Source organism: Salmo salar, chromosome ssa01 (genome assembly GCF_905237065.1).
Source record: "Salmo salar chromosome ssa01, Ssal_v3.1, whole genome shotgun sequence".
Classification (NCBI taxonomy): Eukaryota; Metazoa; Chordata; class Actinopteri; order Salmoniformes; family Salmonidae; genus Salmo; species Salmo salar.
In genome coordinates, this window is record NC_059442.1 from 47,505,727 (window position 1) to 47,525,802 (window position 20,076).

General features: G+C 43.2%; 1 protein-coding gene across 3 annotated transcripts in view; it reads right to left on the reverse strand.

Annotated features, from left to right (window-relative positions):
• Positions 1-1,658: 1,658 nt before the first annotated feature.
• The window catches only part of wdhd1 (WD repeat and HMG-box DNA binding protein 1), a 60,112-nt gene continuing 41,694 nt past the window's right edge, over positions 1,659-20,076 (reverse strand). For all 3 annotated transcript variants that reach the window (XM_014195991.2, XM_014196001.2, XM_014195980.2), the window contains exons 17-26: positions 19,398-19,512; positions 18,191-18,322; positions 17,503-17,726; positions 14,900-15,039; positions 8,317-8,376; positions 7,941-7,972; positions 7,602-7,781; positions 7,244-7,386; positions 6,707-6,842; positions 1,659-2,397 (exon numbers count right to left, since the gene is read on the reverse strand). In XM_014195991.2, the coding sequence (XP_014051466.2) occupies positions 2,212-2,397; positions 6,707-6,842; positions 7,244-7,386; positions 7,602-7,781; positions 7,941-7,972; positions 8,317-8,376; positions 14,900-15,039; positions 17,503-17,726; positions 18,191-18,322; positions 19,398-19,512 (1,348 nt within the window). In that variant the 3' untranslated portion in view covers positions 1,659-2,211. The remainder of the gene's footprint in view (positions 2,398-6,706; positions 6,843-7,243; positions 7,387-7,601; positions 7,782-7,940; positions 7,973-8,316; positions 8,377-14,899; positions 15,040-17,502; positions 17,727-18,190; positions 18,323-19,397; positions 19,513-20,076) is intronic.

Consider the following 20,076-nt stretch of genomic DNA (forward strand, 5'->3'; position numbering starts at 1 on the left):
CAGTTGTATGTAAGCCAATGTTCTCCTCGCCCACGGATGTTTTCTGGAATGAGTCTGGCTCTGAGTACCTCCCTGATGGTTTTGAGAATGAAAATCTCTTCTAGACCGTCTGATTGGTTCCAGAAACCGAGGGGTTGGGCGTTTTGAAAATTCGTCATTGGCATTGGTACTCTGATTGGTTAGGGATGATCCAATCACTGATGACTGTTTTGGCCAATGCCTCTCATTTTGAGGTCACTTCAATTACGGCAGTCTCTAACAAGGTTTCCATCCAACCTTTTTATGCTAGTAAAGTACATGTCAGATAAAAAAAAATGTAATAAAAGGCCTGATGTTAATAGAATATTTGTCAGTAAACTTTCCAAATGTTGACAAGGTGATCTTTTTGATGCAAAAACATCTCTGGTGGGAAAACGCATGTTTTTATGCAGAATTTAGAATATTCACATGAACATCTGTCACCAATCAGACTGAAGTATGTAGCAAATGAAAAAGCAGGCTATCCAGAACACTCAAATTCTGTATGGATCCGAATATGCCACAGGTAGTTCACTTGGAGGATATACACTATTCAGTGAATCTACTACGTAATATGCCATCATGTATTCATTTAATAAACAATGTCAAAAGTAGATTTAAGATTACTTGAGTTGATTCATATGTCAATATTTGGAAAAGGTGTATATTTCCAGTGGTGGAAAAAGTAAGCAATTGTCATACTTGAGTAAAAGTAAAGAGGCCTTAATAGAAAATTACTCAAGTAAAAGTCTGAAAGTATTTGGTTTTAAATATACTTAAGTATAAAAAGTAAAAGTATAAATTATTTCAAATTCCTTATTAAGCCAACCAGATGGCACCATGTTCTTGCTTTTTTATTCATGGTTGGCCAGGGGCACACTCCAACATCCTTTAAAAACAAAGCATTTGTGTTTAGTGAGTACACCATATCAGAGGCAGTTGAGATGACCAGGGATGTTCTCTTGATAAGTGTGTGAATTGGACACTTTTCCTGTCCTTCTAAGCATTCAAAATGTAACGAGTACTTTGGGGTGTAAAAAGTACATTATTTTCTTTAGTAATGTAGTGAAGTAAAAGTAGTCAAAAATATAAATGGTAAAGTACAGATACCCCAAAAACAACTTCAGTACTTTAAAGTATTTTTACTTAAGTACTTTACACCACTTCTATATTTCAGTGTTTTTCCTCAATAGTTTTTCATAAAAATAGTTAGGAAATCCCAGTGAATCACAGGCTACCACAATTTAGTTATTGCACTCTAACAAAACACAGGGTAACACATCTGTTGTAACCTACAATGGATAAATAACTTCAACTCATTATCAATGATGTTGAATGTGTTATGGTTATTAATGACACTGCAACACTCCAAGGTCTGTTTTGACTTGTTTTATAAATGCCTTATGTATACCCCCTTCAAGTAAATTGTTACTGTTATATTCACAATCACAACTAGTGATTGTTATAGGTCTATTCAGTCTCAACATGTTAAAGAAAATGTGTTACGGTATTTTTAAACAGGTGTCAGTTTCCTTAATGAAACAGATACAGTAGCAGACCAAACTGTGCTACAGTTGTGCTTATTTGTATGTTCTTCTATTTAAAAAAAATTGTACTTTTTTTTTAAATTAAAGACTGGATGGATGGAAAATATTTATTTTTATTCAAAAGTCAGATACAGTACAATAAAAAAAACAAATATACTATATTGTTTCAAAAACAATACAAGCTAAGAGGAAATTGGTGAAAAGGACAAACCTAAATCGTGATGCTGAACAGAATAACATTTGTGTGCACCCTTATCAGTTGCTCTCTTCATGTTCTATAGACGTCACAGCTATTTCAAGTGCTCAGGATATTTCGCTTTGATGCCATCTATGAAATTCCTCTAACCCCTAGTTACATATCGGAAAAGAAATTATTTATCGACAAGGTCTGCATCACAAGCATACCAAACAGTGCTAATGAAACTGTCTGGAAACCTGAGACAGACTCCATATTCTGATGAAATGTTATACAAAAATAAATCTAAAAGGTCTCACAATCAGCACCAATCCACAAATGAGCATTATATAATATTTAGTTGTGATCTATAACCCTAACTAAACAGACATATGGAGCCAAATTTATATATATAAAAAAAAAAAATTATATAAAAAAAAAAAAAATTTGGTCCAGGATGTGATCTTATGTTTAATTTTTGTTGAAGGCAAATGCTGAGAGCTTGGCTGAGGTGTCTAAGGGCTTTTTCTTTTTGGCACTGGTCTCGTCTGCATCACTCTGTCCGTTCTCGTCTCCCCTGCTCTCTTCTTCTCCTCTCTTTCGTTTTTTCATATCCGCCACGTCTCCAGACTGTCCCTTTGCCCGCTCTGTCCAGGACTGAACAAAAAAAGAGAAAACAGTCTGAAAATCATAATAGATGTAATAGAAATTGTCAATATTTCTCTTCACAAGAGTCTTCAATTGGAATTCAATTGCAAACCAAATTCAAATGTGACATTTTGTATCATACACAGCTTGACAACAAAGCACACGAACACACACATGGTCCGCGACTCAGCCATGCAGTTTTAAATTGCATCCTGTTATGTGTAAACACTACTGGCAGACAGGGACACTTCTTGTTCAGCAGCCCGGCAGCCTTTTCTCCTTGTGTTTCTCTCTGGGAAGAGACAAAAGGTCTGGGCAGCATCCCAAATGGCACCCTATTCCCTATATAGTGTAATACTTTTGAACAGAGCGCAGTGTGCACTATATAGGGAATAGGGTGCCATTTGGAACGCAAGCCTAGACGTAAATGGAGCCGTGATGAGTCATGAAGCGGAGCGCGTGGCGGCGGGCAGGGCCCACTCTCCGCGTTCTCACAACCTCCCACTCCTATTCTTCACTCCCGACTCACTGAATAGTAAATACAAGCCTTAAATGTGCCCCTGGTCTCCTGCTGTATATTTACTGGCTAATTTACAACCATACACACCAACACACACCCTTTAGGAATCATTACCATAAGATCAATACACTGTGCCCACTACCCACAGACACACTGGGTTTCCAAGCAACAGGCATATAAAGCCTCCATCCCTCTCCGATCCCCTTTTCCCCTCCTTTAGGCTATGTGGAGTGTCATCCACCCCTCCTCTGAGTGGCTTGGTGTGTGCAGGGTCACGAACAGGTCCTCAACACAGGGGAACACAGATACAAATGCAGTGTGTGTTTTTGCAGGTTACTCTATCACAAAGGTAAAAGGCAAGTAATAGCACTATAGAATAGACTGGGGTTTAAAAGAGGGCTAGATATGTGCACGGGGGCGAGGGGAGGTCGGGATGGCTACAGGTGCCCAAGCACCTGCCTAAATATGTCCACCCATGACAGTGACCCTTCAAATCTGATTATATTGAAAACCTGAGAGGAGAGAGCAGGTGTGCAGGTCAGAGTCCAAATTGAGCACAAAACTGAGCAAAAGCCAGTCAGATCTACCACAAAATATATCCTAGTGAATTACATTCGAACCAAGACCTCGCACAGTGAGGTAGCAAATCAAATAAAACTTTATTTGTCACATGCGCCGAATACAACAGGTGTAGACCTTACCGTGAAATGCTTACTTACAAGCCCTTAACCAACAGTGCAGTTCAAGAAGAGTTAAGAAAATATTTACCAAACAAACTAAAGTTAAAATATTATAAAAAGTAACACAATGAAATAACAATAACGAGGCTATATACAGGGGGTACCGAGTCAATGTGCAGGGGTACAGGTTAGTCAAGGTCATTTGTACATGTAGGTAGGGGTGAAGTGACTATGCATACATAATAAACAGCGAGTAGCAGCAGCAGTGCCATTTGATTAATTGTTCAGCAGTCTTGTGGCTTGGGGGTAGAAGCTGTTAAGGAGCCTTTTGGTCCTAGACTTGGCGCTCCGGTACCGTTTGCCGTGCGGTAGCAGAGAGAACAGTCTATGACTTGGGTGACCGGAGTCTGACAATGTTTTGGGCTTTCCTCTGACACCGCTTATTATATAGGTCCTGGATGGCAGGAAGCATGGCCCCAGTGATGTACTGGGCCGTACGCACTACCCTCTGTAGCGCCTTACGTCAGATGCCGAGCAGTTGCCATACCAGGCAGTGATGCAACCGGTCAGGATGCTCTCGATGGTGCAGCTGTATAATTTTTGAGGATTTGGGGACCCATGCCATATCTTTTCAGTCGCCTCTTCACGATTGTCTTGGTGTGTTTCGACCATGATAGTTCGTTAGTGATGTTTATTTTTTATTTTACCTTTATTTAACTAGGCAGGTCAGTTAAGAACAAATTATTTTCAATGACGGCCTAGGAACAGTGGGTTAACTGCCTTTGGGGGCAGAACGACAGATTTGTACCTTGTCAGCTCGGTGATTTGAACTTGCAACCTTTCGATTACTAGTCCAACACTCTAACCACTAGGCTACCCTGCCGCCCCAATGTGGACGCCAAGGAGCTTGAAACTCTCGACCCGCTCCACTACAGCCCCGTCGATGTTTATGGGGGGCCTGTTCGGCCCTCCTTTTCCTGTGGTCCACGATCAGCTCCTTTGTCTTGCTCACATTGAGGGGGAGGTTATTGTCCTGGCACCACACTGCCAGGTCTCGGACCTCCTCCCTATAGGCTGTCACATCGTTGTCGGCGATCAGGCCTATGATGGTGTTGGAGTCGTGTTTGGCCACGCAGTCGTGGGTGAACAGGGAGTACAGGAGGGGGCTAAGTACACACCCCTGAGGGGCCCCAGTGTTGAGGATCCGTGTGGCAGACGTGTTGTTGCCTACCCTTACCACCTGGTGGCGGTCCGTCAGGTAGATCGACAACTCATTAGAGTTTTAGATGTAGAGAAGAGGAGCATCACAGCTTCCTAAAAATACCAATTAAAATAGCACTGGTAGTCAGCGTTACTGAGGTCTCCAACTATAAACATGAACCCCTTTCTGATCGACTTTAATAATGGACTGCTCAAATCATCACCAAAACCCTGGTCACACCAGTTGTTAAACCACAGTCTGGAATGTAACCTAACCATTTAGGTATTCGGTTCCAAGCCAACAGATTCTAGCACTGTTTCATATGCTTTGTATACGCCCACACCAACACAGATGGGCATAAGTCTGTATACAGCCTGGGGTTAAGGGAGCGTTAGCCTGGGAATGGTAATTATCACTCATTCCAACGCGTTAATGGAGGGGTTTCGGTGAGGACCACTGACAGCGAAGAGGGTTCTTTCATTCCATCACCTTCCAGGCAATTCTACATTTACAATATAAAACCACACCAATTTCACAGGTTTTCTTATAGGCTTTATTTAATGGTATGGTCTTTTGGAAAAATATTTCAATTATATTTGAGGAATCTCAATACTGTACATGCTGCAGTAAAAAATTAAAAACCTGTACAACACAATTTTATTTTTTATTTAACTAGGCAAGTCAGTTAAGAACAAATTCTTATTTACAATGACGGCCTACCCCGGCCAAACCCTCCCCTAACCCAGACGACGCTGGGTCAATTGTGCACCGCCCTATGGGAATCCCGATCACGGCCGGTTGTGATACAGAACCATGGCTCGAAACAGGGTCTGTAGTGACGTGCCTTAGACCCCTGCGCCACTCTTGAGCCGGTTAAGCAGCTTCCATCCTTCTAGCAATGTTTTTGTTTTTTCCTTTCAATTTAGACCTAGACAACCAGGTGAGAGGAGTTCCTTACTAATTAGTGACCTTAATTCAACAATCAAGTACAAGGGTGGAACAAAAACCAGCAGAGACTCTGCCTTCTATGGAATGAGTTTGACACGTGGTGTAGATGAAGGGGCAGAGACAATTGAGACATGGATTGTGTATGTGTGCTATTCAGAGGGTGAACGGGCAAGACAAAAGATTGAAGTGGCTTTGAACGTGGAATGGTAGTAGGTGCCAGGCGCACCGGAATGAGTATGTCAAGAACTGCAACGCTGCTGGGTTTTTCACATGCAACAGTTTCCCGTGTGTATCAAGAATGGTTCACCACCAAAAGGACATCCAGCCAACTTGACATACCAGTGGTCCATTGGAGTCAACATGGGCCAGCATTCCTGTGGAACGCTTTCGACACCTTGTAGAGTCCATGCCCCAACGAATTGAGGGCAAAAGTGTGTGTGCGTGGGAGATGAGAGGAGTCTTGAATAGATACAGGGGGAATTTGGATTAACTGTATGTGTTTGATAAATAAGAGGTATCTAAAGGGGCATTTCTGCCTTGTCACATGGGAATAAGGGGTCTTTGTTGTGGGATAAAGATGCTTTCATCGCTTTTAGAGTGTGCTTGTTAAGTATTTGGGCAGTAAAAAAAAAGATGGTCTCTATACTCCAGCAATTTCGATTTGAGATCAAATATTGAATATTAAGCACAAAAACAGAATGTCACCAAAGATTTGGGTGTATTTTAATTCATATGTTTTCAACAGTGTGTTTTGGGTCATGTCTTGCTAAAAGTTGACGCTCCGCCATCACATGAGTCTGGAGGAATTTTCTTGTACGCGAGCAGAGGTGTTACTGAACACTTGATTAGAACCAGGTTGTTTGAATACACCACATTAATCAAGTAGATAAATAATCTCTCTCACAGACAAAGTGTCATAGCACCACGTGTTAATTAAGGAAGCACACACACTTGTGTAAGGTGTCTTACCAGCCGGTCATCTGCAGACAGGGTCCTGAAGCGGCCCATGGCCTCCTTGATGACATCCGTCTCCTCCAGATCTGGGTTGTCAGCCAGGATGATCCTCCTATTCTCCTCCAGCCACAGCTGGAAGCCCGTCTTGGGCCTGACATACACACATTACATTTTCTGTCGTACACCTACTGTCTCATTCACTCTACACAAGTCTCCGTTATGGGCTCAATACACTCTACGCACAAAAGTAACACGAACTACGTAGAGCGACGCAAACGGAGCGCCGTCGCTTCATTTAGAATGGAATGAAGGTGGCCTGTGTGGTCCAGCGGAAGCCAGAGTGCATAAGTTCGAATCTGGCCCACTGTCCTTTGACTCACCCCATCTTTTCAACACTTTACTAATCTCTTCAATAAAGCAAAATAATTCAAGGAGTGGAACTGCCCCACTGCTTAAAAATAAATAATAATGGAAAGAAGACTTTCTTTCCCCCCCCCGTTATAAATTTTCATACATCTTCTCCGGTGATTGTGAACAGTACTCATTACTCACTTCTTGTTCTCAACATTTTCTGCTGGTGAGGCTGGAGGCTGTGCCTCTGTCTGTTTCAGACTACACACTGCCAGCTCCCGCTCCTCCGCTGCTTTCTTATTGGCTGCTTTGGGAGCGTTCATGTGCAGCAGTGTAGACTGGGTCTGCAGAAGACAACAGCGTGTTTAAGTCACCAGCAGTCCAATGCATTGCACCGTAATGTTTATGTCAACACTGTCAAACATGTAAACGCTGTCATACTCAGAACCATTTATTCAGATTCGGATCCATTTATTCCCACACAACCAAAAGGTTGGTGGTATTTGATCATTCACTATCCTAACATTTCTTAAGCTTCTATCTGACTATTGTGTTGTACCTTGGTCTTGGGTCTGGGAGCCAGAGGCTTGAGGACAGGTGTTTTATTCAGTTTCCCCGTGGAGCCGGAGCTGCTCAGTAGAGCACTGGGCTTCCTGCTGGACGACATCATGCTGTCCAGGACGTTTGTCACCCTGTGCTGACCCCCCGCCAAACCCGGCCTCCCTAACCCGCTGCTCACCTGAGGTCAAAACCCAAGTATGATGGGTCACGTGTTAGGTATTTAGCCAGAACTCCCACATTCAATAGATACTTTTAAGCAAGAAAAGGACACTTCCTTTCTAGTAAGGGGTCTCTCTCGATATTGGTTTAACCCGCCCCAAAAGCATAAGTGACTTACCTTGAAAGGGTTCACACGTCCTTCTTTGCTTACTGCAAGGAAGGAAAGAAAGAAGGCTAATGTTTAACAACGTGTGATAATGTCACGTATAAAAACAGTCATTGCCAAGTATATTCTTGGTGTTAACAATCGCTTCCCTTAGGTTTAGTCTTAAGCAAGGTTCAGTGCACCCCAAAGGGACTTCCTGGAAGCCCCAACATTTAAACTGAAAAGTGTCTAGATGGGCTGCAACAGACTTAAGAGTGCGTGTAGCATACAACTATGTGTTTATGTACCTATTGGAAACACTTGATTTTAGATTAATAAGGATGGCAGTGGACCATTGACTAGTGTATCCAGGAGAACTGAATGACATTCCATTAATGTGTGTGCTCACCAGGTTTGGGAGAAGGTTTCTCAGGTGATGCAGCAGTCCCTTTAGCGAAGGGATTTAGACCTACAGGGTAAAGACGAGTCAACAGAGATTTTTATACAACAATGCACCTAAACTCTATGTAAACAAGCCTGAAGTTTACTGCCTTAAATTGTGTTGTGCTTAAACACGCAATGCAGACCTGCGAACCTTGAATCATTTTTATGAGTACCACTTCAGTGCGACACCCACACTACTCATTTTTATGCTGATGATACTGTTATTTACTGTTGTGCCTCGTACCTTACAAAAGCTTTCCAGAACTTGCAGACTGCTTTTTATACTGTTCAACATACCTTGTGTCCATTGAAGATGATCCTCAATACAGACAAAACTAAACTAATGGTGTTTTCTAAATCAAGAAATAGACCTCTGAACCTTTCACCTACTATTACAGTGATTTTGTACATTTGCCCACTGACAAAGAAATGATCAGTCTAATTTTAATGGTAGGTTTATTTGAACAGTGAGAGACAGAATAACAACAAAATAATCCAGAAAAACGCATGTCAAAAATGTTATAAATTGATTTGCATTTTAATGAGGGAAATAAGTATTTGACCCCCTCTCAATCAGAAAGATTTATGGCTCCTAGGTGTCTTTTATACAGGTAACGAGCTGAGATTAGGAGCACACTCTTAAAGGGAGTGCTCCTAATCTCAGCTTGTTACCTGTATAAAAGACACCTGTCCACAGAAGCAATCAATCAGATTCCAAACGCTCTACCATGGCCAAGACCAAAGAGCTCTCCAAGGATGTCAGGGACAAGTTTGTAGACCTACACAAGGCTGGAATGGGCTACAAGACCATCGCCAAGCAGCTTGGTGCGATTATTCGCAAATGGAAGAAACACAAAAGAACTGTCAATCTCCCTCGGCCTGGGGCTCCAAGCAAGATCTCACCTCGTGGAGTTGCAATGATCATGAGAACGGTGAGGAATCAGCCCAGAACTACACGGGAGGATTTTGTCAATGATCTCAAGGCAGCTGGGACCATAGTCACCAAGAAAACAATTGGTAACACATTACGCCGTGAAGGACTGAAATCCTGCAGCGCCCGCAACGTCCCCCTGCTCAAGAAAGCACAAATACATGCCTGTCTGAAGTTTGCCAATGAACATTTGAATGATTCAGAGGACAACTGGGTGAAAGTGTTGTGGTCAGATGAGACCAAAATGGAGCTCTTTGGCATCAACTCAACTCGCCGTGTATGGAAGAGGAGGAATGCTGCCTATGACCCCAAGAAAACCATCCCCACCGTCAAACATGGAGGTGGAAACATTATGCTTTGGGGGTGTTTTTCTGCTAAGGGGACAGGACAACTTCACCGCATCAAAGGGACGATGGACGGGGTCATGTACCGTCAAATCTTGGGTGAGAACCTCCTTCCCTCAGCCAGGGCATTGAAAATGGGTCGTGGATGGGTATTCCAGCATGACAATGACCCAAAACACACGGCCAAGGCAACAAAGGAGTGGCTCAAGAAGAAGCACATTAAGGTCCTGGAGTGGCCTAGCCAGTCTCCAGACCTTAATCCCATAGAAAATCTGTGGAGGGAGCTGAAGGCTCGAGTTGCCAAACGTCAGCCTCGAAACCTTAATGACTTGGAAAAGATCTGCAAAGAGGAGTGGGACAAAATCCCTCCTGAGATGTGTGCAAACCTGGTGGCCAACTACAAGAAACGTCTGACCTCTGTGATTGCCAACAAGGGTTTTGCCACCAAGTACTAAGTCATGTTTTGCAGAGGGGTCAAATACTTATTTCCCTCATTAACATGCAAATAATTTTATAACATTTTTGACGTGTTTTTCTGGACTTTTTTGTTGTTATTCTGTCTCTCACTGTTCACCCTCCAGACGAGCTTCAATGCCATACAACTCTCCTTCCGTGGCCTCCAATTGCTCTTAAATACAAGTAAAACTAAATGCATGCTCTTCAACCGGTCACTGCCTGCACCTGCCCGCCCGTCCAGCATCACTACTCTGGACAGTTCTGACTTAGAATATGTGGACAACTACAAATACCTAGGTGTCTGGTTAGACTGTAAGCTCTCCTTCCAAACTCACATCAAAACATCTCCAATCCAAAGTTAAATCTAGAATTGGCTTCCTATTTCGCAATAAAGCATCCTTCACTCATGCTGCCAAACATACCCTCGTAAAACTGACCATACTACCGATCCTCGACTTCGGCGATGTCATTTACAAAATAGCCTCCAATACCCTACTCAATAAACTGGATGCAGTCTATCACAGTGCCATCCGTTTTGTCACCAAAGCCCCATTACACTACCCACCACTGCGACCTGTACGCTCTCGTTGGCTGGCCCCCGCTTCATACTCAGCGCCAAACCCACTGGCTCCAGGTCATCTACAAGACCCTGCTAGGTAAAGTTCCCCCTTATCTCGGCTCACTGATCACCATAGCAGCACCCACCTGTAGCACGCGCTCCAGCAGGTATATCTCTCTGGTCACCCCCAAAGCCAATTCCTCCTTTGGCCGTCTCTCCTTCCAGTTCTCTGCTGCCAATGACTGGAACGAACTACAAAAATCTCTGAAACTGGAAACACTTATCTCCCTCACTAGCTTTAAGCACCAGCTGTCAGAGCAGCTTACAGATTATTGCACCTGTACATAGCCCATACAACTACCTCTTCCCCTACTGTATTTATTTATTTTACTCCTTTGCACCCCATTATTTCTACTTTGCACTTTCTTCCACTGCAAATCTACCATTCCAGTGTTTTACTTGCTATATTGTATTTACTTTGCCACCATGGCCTTTTTTGCCTTTACCTCCCTTATCTCACCTCATTTGCTCACATTGTATATAGACTTATTTTTCTACTGTATTATTGACTGTATGTTTGTTGTACTCCATGTGTAACTCTGTGTTGTTGTATGTGTCGAACTGCTTTGCTTTATCTTGGCCAGGTCGCAATTGTAAATGAGAACTTGTTCTCAAGTTGCCTACCTGGTTAAATAAAGGTGAAAAAAATAAAAATAATAATAATAAACCTACCATTAAAATTATAGACTGATAATTTCTTTGTCAGTGGGCAAACGTACAAAATCAGCAGGGGATCAAATACTTTTTTCCCTCACTGTACCTGTCAGGGCAATGAGATTGAGACTAACCTCATATAAATATCAATTTTAATTGATGACGGCATCTCTTTTAAATTGCATATTCAACAACTTACAAAAAAATTGAAGCTGAAATTGGGATTTTATTTTAGGAATAAGGCTAGTATCAGCTACATTTATGCCTTTACTAGACTATGGGGATATTTTATATATGAATGCTTCCGCTCAGTGTTTGAGATCAATTGACACCCTTTACCATGGCGCTTTGAGATTTATTTTAAACCGCAAAACCCTTACGCAACATTGCACTTTGTATACCAGGGTTGGCTGGCCTTCTCTCGTCACTCGTAGGCTGAGTCACTGGTATACTTTTATTTACAAAGCCATTTTGGGTTTACTACCTTTTTATTTAGGCATTTTTATTGTTCAGAAATGTGGTGGGTCGTCTCTTCGTTCGCTGGATTTTATCCTGCTAGCTGTTCCAAATGTCCGAACTGAATTTGGTAAAAGGGCTTTTATGTACTCTGCGCCATCGTCTTGGAACGCCTTACAAAATACTTTTAAACTGGGAGAACTTGTCCCGATTGGTATTTTTAAATCACTGATGAATGATCTTGAGACATATTCCCTGACCTGTCAATGTTTTTAATTTTCTGTTTTATGATTTTGTTATACTCTTGTGAATTCTATGGTTTTTATTACCGGTAGATTACCTGTAGTTTTTCCATGTTGTTTGTCTGTCATTTTGTAATGACTTGGTGCTGCCTATCTTGGCCAGGACGCTCTTGAAAAATAGATTTCAAATCTCAATGAGCCATTCCTGGTTAAAAAATTAAAATCAGACAAATGCACCTTTTTTTGCCTAATAATGCTGTTAGCAGAACACTGACTTAGTAGAAATGGTAGGCTATAGACTGTTATGGGTACTTGGTAATTTGCTGCTCTTCAGTAGCTAACTAGAAATATGTTTACATGTACACAGGTGTGTAATCCTTAGTCCAAAAACAAATGGCTAATAAAATAGCTATTATAGCCAAGATACTGCCTACAATAGCAGCCAGTGTGGTGTTCAATGTAGGTCTACATTCCATGGGACTTCTAAAAACGTTATGCAGGGCTTGATATTGCAGGGTAGAGGTCTGCGATGGACCGATTTCCTCATCCCACCCGCAAGCGCAGCTTTTTATACCGCACTTTACACATATGTGACACAACTCACCTGCCATCCATGGTCCCAACAATATTGCATCCTATAGGCAATATCAAAATGCGTAATAATAACCTAAGAAATAGGTTCAATTACCAGAGATTCTCACATGGCCCATTATATTAGGCTATTGGTATTCCTGGGCTATATCAGCCAATATGCTAGACGTAGTTTAAAGAGCGCAGAGTTGGAGAGAATTACACTTTCTCTTGAGCTACGTTTTATAGCCTACCTTTAAGTTTCGAATTGGCTCATTCATCCACCCTCATCTCCCATGTAACTATTCCCCGGGTCATTGCTGCAAATGAGAATGTGTTCTCAGTCAACTTACCTGGTAAAATAAGGGTTAAACATTTTAATTCTAATAATATTCAGACAAGACAAATATGGGTGATCAATATTTATTTCTAGACAATGTAGTGAACTATAGCCTAAATCATATTTAGGAAGAACATTTCCTTGGAAAGATAACTTCCCCGTGCTTCTCCACACACGCATAGGCTATAGCCTACTCTATTTAATTGAGACCACACGTACACCTGATCTCGCACGTGTGGCAACTGAACTTGAAGCAGCAAGAATGATGAAAGCGGGCACTTGCACTTTCTCTTGAGCTACATTTTGCATATAGGAAATCGCCTACCTTTTAGGAGGAAGATTTGCATTCAGAGACAAGTAAACGGGTAATCATACATTGTTTTAAATGAAAGGCTGCAATGCTCACTCACCATGGTAGCCTGTGCGCGAGTCGTGCCTTTTCAATGATGATCGAATTTTTTGATTGTACCTCGACTCACATTGGTTGAGCGGCCTCCACTTATTTCCATTATGTATATTTATTTTAAGACACTGTAATAAACTATAGTTTAATCATATTTAAGTTAATTTCCTTGGAAAGATGCTAACTAGGAGAGGAGAGGTGGGATACTGAAGTTGAAACAGCAGATTTCTGTGTGTGAATAATGCGACAAAGATGTGCTTTTAATACAATAGGTAGCCTGACGTACAAAGGAGAAAGATGACCGTTTCCAAATAATGTGCAGGACAACTAAAATATTTTCATCTGAAAGTGTCTGTGTGACTGCCTGCGCCCACCTGCTGCAGGAAAAATGCAGACCGCACTGCAATGATCCCTGTTGGGACCCGCAGGTCCCACAGACATCCGCAGGAATGCAGCCCTGATATAACCTGTTCAGTCACTTGTCCTTCAGACAGAGGTGACTGAAAATGTTGTTTTGTTAGATGCAAGAGACCACATTTTTATTCCCATACCATTATTATTACAAAGAATCAGACAAAAATGTATGGTACCCTCTGCCTATTGGCTTCTTAGCCTATTCAAGCCCGTCTCAAAATACAACACTGCCCCTTTTAAAAAACTCTTTACCTGACTCGCTTTTCAAAGAGGTCTAGAAAATGTATGCCTACACGTTTTCTGCTCTTGTAGCAAGCAATCACTAACTAGCGAAGAACATGACCAAATGTGCACACGCAGCAACATCTTTTATCACTCGTGCCTGTCAATGCAATAGAGTCCTCCTCCGATGCACTCTGCCTAACCTTTAACAGTCTAACATAACTTTCTGTGAAGGACTGTATTAGCGGGACAACTCTCTTCGCCATGTGTGTTTCCATCCAGGCATCCACCACAAATGTTTCCTGTCAATGCGCTCGCGACTACTACCGTTGCGTAGCTCTAATCATGTGCAGGCAAGAAAGTGTTGCTTAGTTATAGTTGACCAAACACTGTGGCTAACTACCGTCGTAGTAATGATGCCTTAGCTAAGGAGACAACTAGGAAATAGTGGTTGTGCTTAACACATACAATTTTGGAAAATGTATTTGGCAAACAGTTTGTTCTCCATTTTCCCTACCCTTTTCCCTCACATCAGTGGTGTTAACGGACAAAGTGGTGCGCTGCAATCCAGCTTGAGGGAGGAAATCAGTACTACGACTACGTGGGGCGAGCAGGAGTGGAGAGCTAGAGATTTTTTGTCCTCTGATTGGCTCAGCGCCAACTTCAGACAGTTCAGTCAAAAACCACAATGTGTCAACTAGAAGCCTATTTGTCGCGTATTTTGAGGTAGTTTTTCGTATCCATGTACTTTGACCTCAAATTGCATGCATGGTACGCAAAATGTGTTCAGGTTGGCAGGTCTGCAAATGGAAGAAACTGTGAAGGATGTTGATTGTTTTGACATGCAGGAGATGGGAGGGGTGGGAGAGGAAATGGAGAGGGATTCCCTCGACTTACCTTGTCTTTTGCTCTCTGCTACATCCCCTTCATCCATATGTTCTTCCTGACCCTCCTCTTCATCCACCTCTTCCTCCTGTGCTTGTCTGTGGCTGCTGTGTTGGCGATCCGCACCCATCTCACTGCTGCTCTGGCCGTACCTGGAATAACAAACATATTATCATGAATCCCAACATAATTCCTTATCTACACAGAATTTGATCTCAACTCATACAAGTGGCGCTAAAATGGCACCGGAAGAAATGGCAGCAGTTTTACGGCTCCTACCAATTGTGCTATTGTGTGGGGTTTTTTCGCGTTATTTGTAACTTATTTTGTACATAATGTTTCTGCACCGTATCTTACGGCAAAAAAGAGTTTCTGGATATCAGGACAGCGATCACTCTAACCCGGAAGCTTACAAGAAATCCTGCTATGTCCTGCGACAAACCATCAAACAGGCAAAGCGTCAATACAGGGCTAAGATTGAATCATACTACGCCGGCTCCGACACTCGTCTTATGTGGCAGGGCTTGCAAACTATTACAGACTACAAAGGGAAGCACAGCCGCAAGCTGCCCAATGACACGAGCCTACAAGACGAGCTAAATCACTTCTATGCTCGTTTCGAGGCAAGCAACACTGAGGCATGCATGAGAGCAGCCGACGTGAGTAAGACCTTTAAACAGGTCAATATACACAAGGCTGCAGGGCCAGATGGATTACCAGGACATTACCAGGACGTATGCTCCGGGCATGTGCTGACCAACTGGCAGGTGTCTTCACTGACATTTTCAACATGTCCCTGATTAAGTCTGTAATACAAACATGTTTCAAGCAGACCACCACAGTCCCTGTGCCCAAGAACACAAAGGCAACCTGCCTAAATGACTACAGACCCGTAGCGCTCATGTCTGTAGCCATGAAGTGCTTTGAAAGGTCGGTCATGGCTCACATCAACACCATTATCCCAGAAACCCTAGACCCACTCCAATTTGCATACCGCCCAAACAGATCCACAGATGATGCAATCTCTATTGCACTCCACACTGCCCTTTCCCAACTGGACAAAAGGAACACTTACGTGAGAATGCTATTCATTAACTACAGCTCAGCGTTCATCACCATAGTACCCTCAAAGCTCATCACTAAGCTAAGGATTCTGGGACTAAACACCTCCCTCTGCAACTGGATCCTGGACTTCCTGACGGGCCGCCCCCAGGAGTTGAGGGTAGGTGGCAACACATCTGCCACGCTGATCCTCAACACTGGAGCTCCCCAGGGGTGCGTGCTCAGTCCCCTCCAGTACTCCCTGTTCACCCACGACTGCATGGCCAGGCACGACTCCAACACCATCATTAAGTTTGCAGACGACACAACAGTGGTAGGCCTGATCACCGAAAACGACAAGACATCCTATAGGGAGGAAGTCAGAGACCTGGCTGGGTGGTGCCAGAATAACAACCTATCCCTCAACGTAACCAAGACTAAGGAGATTATTGTGGACTACAGGAAAAGGAGGACAGAGCACGCACCCATTCTCATCGATGGGGCTGTAGTGGAGCAGGTTGAGAGCTTCAAGTTCCTTGGTGTCCACATCAACAACAAACTAGAATGGTCCAAACACACCAAGACAGTCGTAATGAGGGCACGACAAAGCCTATTCCCCCTCAGGAAACTAAAAAGGTTTGGCATGGGTCCTGAGATCGTCAAAAGGTTCTACAGCTGCAACATCGAGAGCATCCTGACTGGTTGCATCACTGCCTGGTACAGCAACTGCTCGGCCTCTGACCGCAAGGCACTACAGAGGGTAGTGCGTACGGCCCAGTACATCACTGGGGCTAAGCTGCCTGCCATCCAGGACCTCTACACCAGGCGGTGTCAGAGGAAGGCCCTAAAAATTGTCACGCTACTGCTACTCTCTGTTCATCATATATGCATAGTCACTTTAACCATATCTACATACTACCTCAATCAGCCTGACTAACCGGTGTCTGTATGTAGCCTTGCTACTTTTATAGCCGCAATACTGTATATAGCCTGTCTTTTTACTGTTGTTTTATTTCTTTACCTACCTATTGTTCACCAAATACCTTTTTTGCACTATTGGTTAGAGCCTGTAAGTAAGCATTTCACTGTAAGGTCTACACCTGTTGCATTCAGCGCACGTGACAAAAAAAAAAACTTTGATTTGATGTTAGCCTCAGAACAGATTTTTGGTGCTTCATGCAAATTATTAGGGCAGTGTTAAGTTGGGAGAAAACATTTTTAAACAAAGTGAAACTGAGTTTCTTTACGAATTTCCCCAGTAAGAACAGATTGTCATTTTCCGTTTCGCTACAGTTTGCCCTACTGAACATGACCCCTTGGTCATGCCCAGGTACACACTTAAATGTATTGGTTCCTATGTTCAAACAAGGATACCAATGCAACCCTCACACACTGCTAAGCCAGTTTCAGCCAACACATCCCAACATCATCTTAAAGCCAAAAACTATTTCGATTTATCATCACTTCTTCTATCAACCATTTTATTTTGTCAATTTCATTGTATGACAATCACCAACATATGGTATGTATGTTTTCAAACATACAATAACACAAACAAACACAAATGTACTTACCCAGTGTTCCGTCTGGTGTACTGGAGTGGCTCCTCCTCTTCCTCATCCTGGGGCTCCTCCCCCTGCAGCTGATTGGCCTTCTCCAGAGCCAGATCGCTGAGGCGCTGGGCCAGGGCCATGCGGCGGGACCGCGAGGCGTAGCGGATGGCCAGGGTCACTACGTTCTGGGTCATCAGCTCGGCTAGCTCCACGCAGCGGAACTCCCTCTCCAGCTTACACGACAGCTGCAGATTGAAAACACCCAATGTATGGATAACTAATCATAGTTAATACAGTAAATTAACCAAGGTATTTTACTAAGGTAACACATACATTTGGTATGCATTCCAAAATGTTGGTTTTAATTTGGAACCTTTATCACTGTGCCTCACATCAAAATAAAAGCCTTTCGACATTGCTTGCATGCACGCCTGTGTAGGACTTATTTTGATGTGAGGACCCAATGCTGAGGAAAAGTATTTTCAATAATCCTTTCCAGTGAATATGCCTGTAATTTTATGCTGAACCAAACCCCCAAAGTCCCAACAAAATAAATCAAAACTGGATATTATTCAACATTCTGTTGCTCTGGAAAGGTTTATGAGATATCCAATGTAAACAATTCCAAATTCTAATCCCAAACTAGGCTATGGATCTAAGGAGGGTTTCCAGGCTCGGTGGACCCATGAGTTGCTGCTACTGTACTCACGGCAAACATCTTCATGAGCAGCTCCTGCTGTTCTTTCTGGGCCTGGCTCTGGCCTTCCTCGTCTATCTCGTAGCCGCTGGACGACAGGAAGCCGTAGTGGTTGTGGAGGAGCACCGAGCGCCAGTACTGCTCCTGGAAGGAGAGAGAGGGACAGAAACAGTGAGTGGGGCTTTCCCATCTGTAGGGCCTATGTACAGGTACCTACCAAAATAAAGGAAACACTTGAGTAAATGAAGGTTCTGGCAGCTCTTATGGTGTGGGTTGCATTTCCCTGGCATGGTTTAGGTCCACTCAACCCCTTAAGAGGGCAAGGTAAACACCAATAAATACACATTCTGAGTGATCATCTTCAACCTATGGTGAATCATTTTATATCCTGATTGGAGTGGTCTCTTCCAGGATGACAATGCCCCCATCCACAGGGTAAGGAATGGTTTGATGAGCACGAAAACAATGTAAACAATATGCCTTGGCCATCTCAGTAACGAGATCTCAACCCAATAGAACACTTACAGGAGATTCTGGAGTGGCCCCTGAGACAGCGTTTTCCACCACCATCAACAACACACAAAATGATGGAATTTCACAAGTAAGAATGGTGTCGCATCCCTCCAATAGAGTTCCAGACACTTGTAGAATCTATACCAAGGCGCATTGAACTAGTTCTGGTGGCTCGTGGTGGCCCAACGCCCAATAAGACACTACGTTGGCGTTTCCTTTATTTGATCAGTTACCCATATGTGTATGTATACAGGGTCATATATCAAAGAGATATTCAAGGACATTTCTGTTTAAAGGCTATTTGCAGGTTCTAAATAGCTGCAATGGTAGCTCAAGCATTGACACTCAAGCAACCCAACAGATCAACTATAAAGCTCTAGGTAGGCAGTGTCTCTCCAAAGGCTGAGCTGACTGGAATAGCATAGCATGGACTGTAAATGTTGGCCTTACTGACCTCCCATCTGGCCCTCAGCCTTACTGACCTCCCATCTGGCCCTCAGCCTTACTGACCTCCCATCTGGCCCTCAGCCTTACTGACCTCCCATCTGGCCCTCAGCCTTACTGACCTCCCATCTGGCCCTCAGCCTTACTGACCTCCCATCTGGCCCTCAGCCTTACTGACCTCCCATCTGGCCCTCAGCCTTACTGACCTCCCATCTGGCCCTCAGCCTTACTGACCTCCCATCTGGCCCTCAGCCTTACTGACCTCCATCTGGCCCTTCTCTGTGGTGGTCTGACAGAGAGGCAGCTTGAAGGGAAGGACGGCCACAGCAGGCCTGGGCAACGTGGGGGGATACCGGGACCCTTTACATGGGATACACCTGGAGGAAAGAAGATGACGAGATGGATTAATTATAGAATTTACACAACCTCTTCATTTCCTATTGCCGGGTCTTCGAGGGCCAGAGTCCTGCTGTTTTTCATTCTCTCTCCATCTCATCAGGGCAATCAGTGACATAAATTGATTAATTAGCTACCAGGTAGAAAAGAAAACAACGTGGGTGGTCTACCAGTCTAAGCCGCTGCCCCTGGCACACGTACAGTACTAGTCAAAAGTTTGGACACACCTAATCATTCAAGGGTTTTTCTTGATTGTATTATTTTCTACATTGTAGAATAATAGTGAAGACATCAAAACTATGAAACACATATTCGATCACGTAGTAACCAAAAATGTGCTAAACAAATCAAAATATATATTATATTCTTCAAAGTAGCCACCCTTTGCCTTGATGAGAGCTTTGCACACTCTTGGCATTGTCTCAACCAGGTGCATGAGGAAGTCACCTGGAATGCATTTTAATTAACAGGTGTGTCTGGTTAAAAAGTTCATTTGTGGAATTTCTTCCCTTCTTAATGCGTTTGAGCCAATCAGTTGTACTGTC